Genomic DNA, 12831 nt, shown 5'->3' with positions numbered 1-12831 from the left:
GACCAGGCTGGTCTCGAACTCACAGAGATCCGCCTGCCTCTGCCTCCCGAGTGCTGGGATTAAAGGCGTGCGCCACCACCGCCCGGCCCAAAGATAATCTTGATATGCTTTCTGCTCACATCTTTTGTTGCTTTTGGCTTTGCTTTGTCTCTATGCTGGGAATAGAATCCAGGGCCTTGCCCAGGGCAGCACACTGAGCCACACCCCAGCCCCCATGTTGTATTTTTCTGAAAGTTCTGGTCTACTCTTTTTTTTTTTTTCTGTATAAACTGTGATTTTGCTTTTGAAAAAATTAGCAGTCTTTCACCTTCAATACTGGTACAAATTTAAGGGTCCAAAGTATGAAGGGAAAATATATTTCCTTTCAAAACTTGAGAAGTCATTTTCAAACAGATTCAATGAGCTGGCCATGTGTTTTATTTATGCTTTCAGAAGTTCTGTAGGAGATTTTATTGATGTTGGTTTTTTTTTTTCTTTCTTTCTTTTTAGAGGTAAGGTCTTGCTATATATATAGCCCAGGTTAGTCTTGAACTTGCTATGTAGCCCAGGCTGGTCTTGAACTTACTCTGTAGCCTAGCTGACCTTGAATCCCTGTCCTCCTGCTCCCAAGTGCTAGGATCGAAGAAGATACCACCACGCCTGAAGATTTTTCTTTAACTGTTAAGTTGTTTAGAAGTATTCTTTTGGTACAGTTGCTTTCTTGTCTAATAACTAGGAACTTTTCTTGTTGTATAGACTAGTGAGTCCATAATGGAAGTATTAATCTCTCTTAATACTAAATGTCTACTAAGGATCCAGAAGCTGGCTTCTGAAGCATCTGTCCCATCATTATACTTTAACAGTATATTTTTAGATTAAATAAATTGCTGTATGATCATTTGTAAGGACATGTACTCGTTATGTGACATTTCCACGTTCTGCAGTGCCCATTCCTGGTGTGGCGGAAGGACCCGCTGTGCTTGTGTGCATGGGTATTGTGTGTGAGGACTGCACATTGGAAGGGGTGTCACAGAACTGCAGTTCAGCCTCCTGCCCAAAGAAATGAGCCTTATAAGCTGCTAGCACATGGATTGTTCATGGCACAGCCATTTGAGTCTTTGCTGGTATCCTGGCAACTCTCTGTACAGTTTTGCGAAGTGTTTTCAGAGTGGTTTTAAAAATCATTTTGAGTCTCACAAAAAGATAATGGAGAGTTCCTTGATGATCACTCTTGATGTGGGCCACGTGTATGTCTCCTGCTTCTGCACCTGCTGTGTTCAGAGGCTGGCTCTGAATTCAGCTCTACCTTCAGCAGACTCAGTTTCTTTCTGTTCCCAAACGAGTGGTCAGTATTGTCCCAGAGTCATTACCCCCTGAATCATACACTGTGAATGGAGCCTACTAAGTTCTGGCCTGTGTCTTAAAGAGTGAAGTGAGCCAGTCACTCTTTCAATTTTTTTTTTTTTTTTTTTTTTTTTTTTTTTTTTTTTTTTGAGACAGAGTTTTTCTGTATAACAGCTCTTGCTGTCCTGGAACTCACTCTGTAGACCAGGCTGAATTTGAACTTGCAGAGATCCACCTGCCTCTGTCTTCCAAGTGTTGGAATTAAAGGCGTGTACCACTACTGGATAAAATAAGTCTCTTCTATGTGTAATTGCATTTTGAATGTAATGAGAGAACAGAAATGGTCTGAAAGTTGCTCATAAACTAGTCTTCTGCAGCAAGGGGATGGGATTTCAGGGTGCCCCATTCTGGGAAGTGCTGTGTGTGCATTTTCAGAAAAGAGTGTTACTCTGTAGCAGTATTGAATTTTGCAATTGTTGGACCAGTCAGGGTTGCTCTTCCCCCTCACCCACTCTTTTTGAGACAAGGTCTTTTTCTGCAGCCCAAGCTGTGATGGACCTCATATGCCCCTGCCTCAGCCTTCTCAGGTGCCGGAGTTTACAAGCATGTGCTGCCACACCCAACAAGGCCTTTCCTTAGGGATGCGTTTCCTACCAAGATTTTAGGTGATCAGCATGTGTGTAGGACTGCAAACCACTTAGAACTGTAAGATTGTCTTAAACTTCAAAAGTCCAGACCCCTTGAGGAGGCGGGTGCTCTGAAAGAAGACCGGCTTGGCAGCCATGTGGCCACTTTGTTGGTTGCCTTAGCAGGACCCTTGTCTTCAAATTACTGTATGAACCCTTTAAAAAGAAAATAAAACCCAGACTTCTTGCTAATGGTGTGTTCCAAGCAGGTTCCTTTATTGTGCCAATGGGTGGAAACTGTTTTCAGTGAAGAATGAGACTGTCTACAAAATAAGGGATGTAGTATTTATTTCCTCGAAGCTTGAATGATGGCTGATTTTAAGTGACCATACAAGAGAACCACTTTATGAGCAGTTTTGACTTTGCATTTAGATGTCTGTTTTCGTCTTTTCCTACCTCTGTATTGGATGTTTTTATTCTCAATCCTAGATGGGGGGGGGGGGCAAGTTTAGTTTGTTTGTTATTTTTTGTTGTTGTTTGTTTTGTTTTTTGTTTTTTAGGTGGTGGATTAATATATTATAATTGCCTGGATAATGCTACTTGTCTCATGTTAAAATTTAAGTAAAACATCAAGACCTTGCTTTTTGTTGTTTTGTTTTGCACATGGTTTCTCTACATAGCTATCCTGGAACTCAGGTATCTGCCTTCCCAGTGCTGGGATTAAAGGTGTGTGCTACCACACCTGGTTGGGGCTGCTCTTGTCAGTAGCTGCAATATTTGGCAGTGGAAAAAAATGTATGACTGTTTCTGTTATTTTTGGGGAAAAAGTTGGTGATGTTGTCAGGTTAAGAAAGTACAATGTAAGCTGGACAGTGGTGGTGCACTTCTTTCATCCCAGCACTCGGGAGGCAGAGGCGGGCGGATCTCTGTGAGTTCGAGGCCAGCATGGTCTACAAGAGCTAGTTCCAGGACAGGCTCCAAAACATATAACTGGGTGGTGTTAGTGCAGGCCTTTGATCCCAGTACTTCAGACACAGATGTATCTCTGAGTTTGAGGCCAGCCTGGTCTACAAAGTGAGTTCCAGGACAGCCAGAGCTGTTAGACAAAGAAATCCTGCTTGAAAAGCCAAAAAAAAAAGTACAACCTAGAAATAATCTGTATTTGCAAACAGATTGTTATAAAACTAATTCATTTAGGATACATAACTTGTTTTGAAACTCTAAAATTATTGCCTAAAAATGAACTATTACAGGCTTCCTGGGCAAGTCATATATACTTGAAAATCACTCGCTTGGTCTATATAACCTTAAAAGATGGTGTTTATTTATTTGTTGTTAAGAGAGCTCATTCAAAAAAAGATCTGTTTTGCAAAGTATAAGAAATTTTGAGGCAAGTCCAATTTTATGTTTGTGGGAGGGGGTGAAGCTAAAGAGCAGTTCTCAACCTGTGGGTCATGACCGTTGGGTGGCAGAACAGCTCTTTCCCAGGGTCACCTACGACCATTGGAAAGCACAGATACTTAGGTTATGCTTCGTAACAGTAGCAAAATTACAGTTATGAAGTAGCAACAAAATAATTTATTGTTTTTTGTTTCGAGACAGGGTTTCTCTGTGTAGCCTTGACTGTCCTGGAACTTACTTTGTAGACCAAGTTAGCCTTGAACTCAGAGATCCACCTGCCTCTGCCTCCTGAGTGCTGGGTTTACACCATGCAATGAAATTTTATGGTTGGGGTCACCACAACATGATGAACTGTTTTAAAGGGTCACAGAATTAGAAAGGCTGAGAACCACTGAGCTGAAGTCATATGGCTGTGGTAACAAAACTGATAGTGATGGTTTGAACCTATATGACATAGTTTTAAGACATTAGTTATGGGTATCCCTCCCAGGAGGAATTCCCATTCATGAGTTCTTTCTCACCTTTCCTTAATAAACGTTATGTTTACTCTGCTCAAAAAAGAAAAGAAAAAAGCCGGGCGGTGGTGGCGCACGCCTTTAATCCCAGCACTTGGGAGGCAGAGGCAGGCGGATCTCTGTGAGTTCGAGACCAGCCTGGTCTACAGAGCTAGTTCCAGGACAGGCTCCAAAGCCACAGGGAAACCCTGTCTCGAAAAACCAAAAAAAAAAAAAAAAAAAGAAAAGAAAAAAGAAAAACTCAGCTCTAGAGAGGTAGGAGAAGAGGATCGGAATTCCAGGTTATTCCAGGCTACACAACCAGCTGAAGTTGAAGACCAGTGATCCTGTCTCTCAAGCCCCATCACACAAACAGACACAATGCATCTACTTAGGGTTGTTCCTCTCCGTTGGTAGGGTGGTTTTCTCCTGTCCCAGATTGAGAGCCAGTCAGGAGGTGACTGAAGCATGGACTGTGGATTCAGAGACCCAGGCACAGCAAAGTGACCCGGGACAGAGCTGTTTTCCTCCTCTGTATGATGGGAAAGATGGCTATCTCATAGGATCGCTGCAGAGCGCCAGCCCTGGCAGGAAACTTGCCTTATAATCTTCGTACAGTCAAAACCTAAATCTAGGTTGTTACCTCTTTGGAATGGCAGGGTCCCAAGAATTACTGCTGCTCCTGTAAGCAGCCCCCAGCCTTCTACTATTGATGGAGTCCACCTGCTCCTTGATAGGCTGCGATTCCCCTGCCTTGCCTCTTGAGAGTAACAGCAGGAACCGCCACACCTGTGGTGGTCTTACCTAGTTATTTTAAACCAGATGGTCACGGTTTTGTCTCCAAAATCACTTCAGCTTTATCTGCTTTTCTCAAGAGTGAAGTGGCAAGCCTCTAGAGAGCATCGCTGTTGTGACCTAGGTATTTACATCACGTATCTAATGTGCATGTCTCATAGCCACGTCCTGGGATTACAGAGAGGAGGAACCCCAGTGAGAATTTCTGATGACGTAAAAAAGGGCTTTATCAAGGCAGAATCGATTCCTTTTCTGTGCTGTACCGGAGACTAAACCCATGGCCTTCTGCATGCTGGGCAAGCACTCCACCCAGCCTTAATGTCTTAACTGAAGATAGCTCATTACTTTAATCAAATTTGTGTCTTGCTTACTAATCCTGTTCAGTAATTTCCACATAATGTCTGTAATACTGTGTGTAGCTGCCCACATTGGCAAAGGAACTCTCAGTCTCTAGGCGTTTGTGGCTAACTAACACTGGAGGAACTAGGAGCTTTTGAGGAACACAGCACGTGACGGTTGTGTATAGATTTGATTCATACAGCTGCCACCAGGTGATGGAGTGTTAGACCCACTGTTGAAATAAAACATCAGTTATAAGCCCAGCTTAAATAGGAAATAAATACAGCTAGTTGTTGCCAGAAATCGGAGCCCTTCTCCACCCCCAGTTCAATAGGCAGCTGAGAAACAATCAGCTGTGAATTGGTGGGAAGGTTCTGAAATCTTCTAAGTCTTTATTGAGTTTTTTTTTCCAGGCTGGTCTCGAACTCACAGAGATCTGCCTGCCTCTGCCTCCTGAGTGCTGGGATTAAAGGCGTGCGCCACCATCGCCCGGCAGTGAAATGCTTTTTTTTTTTTTTAATATTTATTTATTTATTTGTTTATTATGTATACAATATTCTGTCTGTGTGTATGTCTGCAGGCCAGAAGAGGGCACCAGACCTCATTCTAGATGGTTGTAAGCCACCATATGGTTGCCGGGAATTGAACTCAGGACCTTTGGAAGAGCAGGCAGTGCTCTTAACCACTGAGCCATCTCTCCAGCCCCCCAGTGAAATGCTTTTAAGTAGCTAATTTAGACTTGAGAAAAAGAATGGGTTATTTTTAGAACTATCTTGGGTTAAGTGTTTAAATGGAAAGATACACATCTTCCCTTTTTTATATGCTCACCCTCATCTTTACTCCATTTCCTGTCTGTGCTTCAACATGGCCCCTCCCCCACCCCATGGAGCACTTATCTTCAGGTGAGTGGATGGCACACAGGTCTTCTGCCATGTCTTATTGAAGGGTAGCTGTACTGCTTCGAATATTGTCAAAACATGCAGCCCTCATACCTAGTCATTAAAGATGTGGCCAATGGGTCAATGAGCTGATTCTTGGGTGTGAGGGACGCTGAAGCCCTGGTCTAGGTCCTGTCATTTGGATTGTGCAGGGCTGCCTGAGTTATCTCGGGTCTGCATGTCCTAGGTCACAGAAGCAGAGGTTAGTGCGTGCATGCGTGTGTGTATGTGTGTGTGTGTGTGTGTGTGTGTGAGAGAGAGAGAGAGAGAGAGAGAGAGAGAGAGAGAGAGAGAGAGAGAGATTAAAGATAGCTTCTGGTTACATTATTTGCTTTTTTCTTTGAATTTTGATTACCTCTTCCTGCAGATCTTCAATGACTGGCATAATGAATTTGTTTAAAATGTATTGTTCACATTTCTCTGAAAATTCCTTAAGTTTTGTGTTCATATCCAAAATGGCAAAATACTGCATATGTGAAGAATGTGGTAAATAAATATATTTAGAAAGACCCTTTGGTGTGTAGTATTTGCATGTGTAGAGAACCTGATTCCTTCTGCACTGTGGGAACCCTCGCATGCACATAACCTAAAAGAAGTAAAAGTAAATCTAGAAAACCAAACATAAACTGGGCAGTGGTGGCACACACCTTTAATCCCAGCACTCAGTAGGCAGAGGCAGGCGGATCTCTGTGAGGTCAAGCCCAGCATGGTTTACAAAGCTAGTTCCAGGACAGGCTCTAAAGCTGCACAGAGAAACCCTGTCTCGAAAAGCAACAAAAAACCTTTAGAACATTCTTAGACTGGTAGCCATGATGCTTTAGAGCCTCCTCAGCACCACGGGTAGAGAAGGGTAAACTAGCAGGCCTGGGCCGTCACTCAGAGACAGAAGCAGGAGAATGGCACTTGTAGAATATTATCTTAAGGTGTATTACTTCTGTGCCAGCTTTGTAACATTTGTCTAATGATGCAAAGGTGCTTGATTAAATAACATTCACCTGTGGTCAAATGGTAGGGAGGAGTCGGGTGGAGAGGGATTTTGAAGGAGGACGGAGCAGCATGAGGTTTTCTGGAGAGTACTGGGAGGCCAGGTGAGCTGCTGCTCTTCAGTCTCTCAAGAGCAGGACTCAACCTTTGAATCCTGAGTTCTTTAGAGGGACAGAGATTTAGATAAACTCCCTTTGTAGCTTTGAAAGAGTTGGTGCCTGAGGAAACAATTCCCTCAGGCTGCAGCGGCTCTCAGGACTAACCGCTGCTGAGAGCAGTGGAGTTGCAGTGGCTGACGGGACAGCTGCAGATCAAAAGGCAGGTGGTTCTCTGAGTTCAAGGACAGCCTGATTTTACAGAGTTCCAGGATAGGCTCCTAAGCTACACAGAGAAACCCTGTCTTGAAAAACAGAAGAAAAAAAGGGGGGGGGGAGAAAAATTAAAAAGAGGACAACAAATGGTTGCAGGTTCTAGACTAGCATAGTTTACTATGAGTTCTAAGTTAGCCAGGGTAATTTAGCTAAAACTTCTGTCTCAAAAGGAGGTGAGGAGCCTGGCAGTGGTGGCACACGCCTTTAATCCCAGCACTTGGGAAGGGAAGCAGGCAGATCTCTGTGAGTTTGAGGCCAGCCTGGTCTACAAGAGCTAGTTGACAGCTCGAGCTGTTATCCAGAGAGACCCCTGTAAACAGCTAGCAAACATTATACCCTAGCTCTGTAGTCCAAATAGCTGCCATGCACTCATCATCTCATGTTTCAAGTGCCCTTCATCCTAGTTGCAGGCAGCTTTCTATGTCAACGGTAGCCGAAGGAGCAGACAAATAACTGGGCAGGGCTTTCTTACCTAGACTAAGGGAGGGAGCGATGTTATAGGTTACAAATAAATAAATGGGGCCTGATTTACATTTTCAGTGGCATTGATTCTAGCGTTTTCCCTACTGTGGTCATTCCTTTTGGGAAGGTGAATAGAACTGGGGGTTGAGACAGTTTCTGCAGCCCAGATCTCAACCTCACAAGTGCTGAGATTCCTGAACTATCAAACTGGACCTGCCTGCACTCGGCTCTTGCCAGTCTCCACAGCAGTCTGCTCTTCACCGACTGCCCATCCTGTCCCTGCTGCTGCAGCACGAGTGTGCTCATCTCTCCAGAGAACGCTGACTGTTGGAGCGCATCAGGATCAGCAGTTGACATCAGAATATTCTCCCAGCGAAGCCCCTATGGGAGCACCAGGCCCACAGTCACTTTCTACGGCCCAACTGTCCCCACCTATTTCTGCAGTGCAGTGCGAGAGAGTGGGATGGGAGAAGTCGCTTCAGAAATTTAAGTGTGCCTGGCTATCCATTGCCATGCAGAGAGGCAAGAAAGAAACACCATGGGGTGGGAGGGGGTGGGGGAACCAAGTTGTGGAAGTTTAGGGTCCATTTGAACTCAACCAAGTTTGCGCATCTAATTTACCAAGTTGAGATAACAGTTTGTAAATTTACCGAGAGAAAGCTCTCGTGGGATCCATATTCAAGGTCGGCAAGGCTGCTCACTGTTGCTCTTGGTCCGAGCCCGAATAAGGCAATTATTCTAAGTTTTTAGGACGGGCACTGAAGCTAAGCTATCTCTCCCTGTAGGCGCATCAGGTGAGAACGGAGCAATGATAAAGAACTAGAGTTCGAACTGGAGGTGGAGCTTAGTGCTGGAGCTCTTAGTTAGCACGCACAAGGCTCTGGCTTTGTTCCTGAGCGTTGTAACGCACACTCATAAACACGCACGGACTTCACTACCGCCACCAACTAGACGATAGGAGACGTTTCAATTTTAGAGCCCCAAGCTACCAATTCCCTTGAGAAGTGTTTAGTTAAGCCGTAATTAAATTTCCTAGATACTAAAACGCATCACTTCTGGAAAGTTCCAAATTAATCCAGGTGTGGCGGTGCATGCCTGTGACCCTAGTACTCCTGGTGGAGTCAGGAGGGTTTTCAACCCCGCCTAGGCAGCCAACTCCTTTAATAAAAATAAAGTGCTAATTTAGATCCTCGTGTTTTAATAAAACTACACTAAATACAGATGCTAGTCCATTTTCCACTCACGGACTCCTTCAGGGAGATTTGCAGGCTAATATCTGAGCATCCAAGATGAATATGAAATCCCTGTTGACATGCTATAAAAATGAACTGGTAGGGCCTGGCGTAGTGGTGCACGCCTTTAATCCCAACAATTGGAAGGCAGAGGCAGGAGGATCTCTTTGAGTTTGAAGCCACCGGGGATATTTATAAAAAATACGCAAAACAATAAAGCCCGTTACAAGGACGGAAACCACTCCCACAACAGCCTCCGAAGGACAGGGCCACAGAGGAGTCTCTAAGGGAGCTCGGAGGCCAGCTGGGCCTGCGCTTGCGCAGTCCACAGCCGAAAGAGCGGCCGCTAGAGACCGTCCCATTCCGAGACAACAACCAGATCACGTATTTGTTTTCCTTATTGTTACGACGCACGACTAAGATCACACAGAAACAGCTAGATAGTATAGGGATTGTTCGATTTGTCTTTTCTTTTGACGGCGCCGCCGGAGGCAGCCCGGACCACAGGTTGCTAGGACACGGGGTCCTGCGTTGCCATGACGACGCAGGGCGTTCCAGGAAAGAGCCTACCGACCGAGGCCTGGTGGGAAACGTAATTTGTGGGTACAGCTGCGGGAGTCAGTGTCCACAGGTTTCTGCTGAAGGAACCGTGGGAGCCCTGCCTCACTCGAGCCCGTGGAGCTGGGCCGCGCTGACCCGCCCGCCTGCCGTCTGTAGGGCAGCGGACCCTGACTTTGCGGGGCTAGGCCTTGACTCTGACCCATCCATACCCCTCCCTGTCACGTCGGGTCGTCGGAGAGAACAAAGAAGGGAAACCATGCTAGATAAATTCCGAATTCCAATCTGAGCATAAACCCGCAAGGGGTCTCTTTGTTCATTTGCCTTGTTTTGCCTACAGAACCACGGGGAGCCTAAAGTTCCCAGCACGATTTTGATTCGTTTCTGAACTAATTTTCTGGAAAAATAGTTTATTATGTCTCTCCAAAAAGCATCCGGAACTTCGCTGAACTCCCCGTCAACATCTGAGGTCAAACAGTCAAAACTTTCTCTAGTCAAGGAGGAGACCAAAGGTAAACCTGAGCGATGCTGTGGACAGAGCCATCATGGCTACTGGCAGAATCCGCAATCCATTCTCCCCTTCTCCTCAGACAACCTGGCTATTACCAAGTCAGAATTCTCTTTCATCTTCGTTTAAATACTAACAGGTGTCTGAAACAACGCCTGTTTGGCTCCTTGCTCTCTGACTTTAAGGGAACAATGTGGATAAGATAAACACAGCTAAATACTGTATGGCTATTTGTATAAGATTCAAGACTTTTTTCTGAGAATTCTTAAAATTTTCATCCTTGGTGCTGGGCTTTGTGGCTGATGCCTTTAATCCCAGCTCTGGGGAGGCAGAGGAAGGTGAATCTCTGTGAATTTGAGGCCAGCCTGCCCTACCGAGTGAGTTCCACGACAGTTAAGAGTTCCATAGTGAGATGAGACTTTATATGATAAATGTGGACTTGTACTAGGATCCGGATCAAGTACAGACATCGTTCATCCTTACTCTGAGACTGAAATTTCCACCAGTCTTCCTGTCACTTAGGGGTTTTTGGTGTGCTTTGTTATTTATATTTAGCTACAGTTCCATCAAGCCTTTTACTATTTAGGAGGTACAGATGATTCAAGCCAGGGACTTAAACACACTAAGCAAGGACTCTGCCCTGAGCTGGCTCCCTATTCACTTTCTCACTCAACTGTCCAGGCTGGCTGTATGCTCGCTCTGTAGCCCAGTCATCTTATTTGTGTCTCTCTTCATGGTCGCATACGCTGCTTCCTCTCCTTCTCCACCTTTCTGTGCACTGGATGCTCTTCTGCGCTTTAAGGACTCTCTGTTGCGTGCCTGCCCGCTGGAAGCGCTCTTCCTGTTAGGAACACACATAGTAAGGCAGGTGGGGGAGCTCCAACTCCCCAGGACACTCCACTTGAGAGTTTTTCTTTCCTCTTACTTTCTTAGGACTTCCTGAGCTAAAGGAGAGAAAAGTCATGCTGGACCATCTCAAACCCCTTCCTCCTTCCCTTCCGAATGAATTCATCCCCGAGGAAGTCCTTCTGTCTCTGAACTATGCAGCCAATGCTGGTCCATGTCCTGAAAACTTATTGCCTTCTAAGAAACTTAAAGCCCCGAAGGTGCGTATACACATGCCTAGAATGTCTGGGGTCATTATCTTTTTTAAAATTCACTTTATTAAGTGTTTGGTGAGCATACGTTATATATTTCAGATGCTCTTTTAAAATTCAGATTTATTTATTTTAATTATTAGTTCATGTACGAGTTTGGGCACAGGGTCAAAGGGCAGCTTCCAGGAGTAGTTGGTTCTCTCTTTCCACCATCGGTTCTGGGGAGAAACACAGGTCATCAGATTGCCAGCTCTTTCAGCTGCTGAGACGTCTTGCCAACTAGAAAATTTAGATCTTGCTAAACATGGTGGCTGGCACTGACAAATCCAACATCAGAGGCTGAAGCAGGAGGATTACATGAGTTCCAGGTGAGACTGGGCTACCCAAATGAGATCCTGTCTCAAGAAACAAAACTAAAAGAACCAAACCAGAAACAACCAAAGTAAAAAAGCTTCAGAACTTTTGAGCAAATGTTTCCATTGCTTGATTATTTCTCTTAACCTACTTTATGTAAATTTACCAAGCATATTATTGATGCTCTTAATATTCTAATTTGCCTTTCGACATGTTCTTGAATCAAGAGTTCCCCTCCTCAGTAAAGCATCCAAATGCCCTTGATGTAGTTAAATTGGTAACTTTTCTTTGACTAGAGTGCCCTCTGCTGGACGTTTGTGTTTTTTCCCCACAGGGTGTTCTTCCGCGCATTGTAGACCGTGTCTGGCAGCACCCTGTTCGAAGGAATAAATTAAAATATCTGATTGATCATCCTGTTTCCCTAACCGGAGCTGGAAGGTAAAGAAGGAAGAGAGTGGGATATATTAAGATAGATAGAATTATTTTTTCATTTGAATGACAGTCTGGGGAGGGGGCGGAATGGCAACACTAGAATTACGGATTGTCAAACTGCAGTATTGTTGGTAAGTGATAATTCTGAAAGGATATATGTATGGTTATTATCAGTACAGTAGCTATGAATTCTGGCCATACATTTTGTATTTATGTATTATATGTAAGTGTGCATATTTGCCATGTCCCACGTGTAAGATCAGAGGACAGCTTGTAGGAATCGGTTCTCTCCTTCCACATCCGGGTCCTGCAGGTTAAACTCAGGCCATCAGTTTTGGTATCAAGATCCGTTATCCACTGAGACTTCTTCCACGTCTGGTTCTTTCTTTTCCTTTTCCTTTTTGGCTTGCATTTGTGTACTTCTTCCTGCATTCACACTTAAACATCGAGTTGTGGTTTGAGATGCTCTGATCGCCGTCCTCTCGTGTCTGCTTTTCTGTACTCCTAAATGCACCTAAAACTGAGCAACTCTATCCATCCTTTTCACCCATGAGAAAAGTAATTTCAATAAGATCAAATATCCTACACACTTAAGTGCGGATAAACTGCTATATGATCATGGCATGTAAGCAAGGCATGCAGAGAGATTTTGATAAATGGAAAATACTTTCAGATGAATAAGGCACAATCTTCATGGAACACAATTTGACAGAGTATTTCTGGGAATGATATAAAACAATAAATGCTAGTCATATCTGCGTGTGGTAGTAAACTGGCATTTCCGAGCAGAAGTTCTTAAACTGTGGCCATCAAGTAGCAGCACCTCCAAATCTCACTGTCACCCCAGAACCCATGAATACAGATCTCAGCACCCCCATCCTCACTGTCACCCCAGAACCCATGAATACAGATCTCAG

At 44.5% G+C, this 12831-nt stretch overlaps 1 protein-coding gene across 1 annotated transcript in view; it reads left to right on the top strand.

The window, feature by feature from the left end:
• The first annotated feature begins 9876 nt into the window (after window positions 1-9876).
• The window catches only part of Axdnd1 (axonemal dynein light chain domain containing 1), an 85054-nt gene continuing 82099 nt past the window's right edge, over window positions 9877-12831 (top strand). The window contains exons 1-3 of the mRNA XM_005363907.2: window positions 9877-10035; window positions 10965-11137; window positions 11817-11920. Coding sequence (XP_005363964.1) covers window positions 9939-10035; window positions 10965-11137; window positions 11817-11920 — 374 coding nt within the window. The 5' untranslated portion in view covers window positions 9877-9938. The remainder of the gene's footprint in view (window positions 10036-10964; window positions 11138-11816; window positions 11921-12831) is intronic.

The sequence above is a fragment of the Microtus ochrogaster genome (assembly GCF_000317375.1).
Source record: "Microtus ochrogaster isolate Prairie Vole_2 chromosome 6 unlocalized genomic scaffold, MicOch1.0 chr6_random_2, whole genome shotgun sequence".
NCBI lineage: Eukaryota > Metazoa > Chordata > Mammalia > Rodentia > Cricetidae > Microtus > Microtus ochrogaster.
This window is presented reverse-complemented; position numbering and strand designations above follow the sequence as displayed.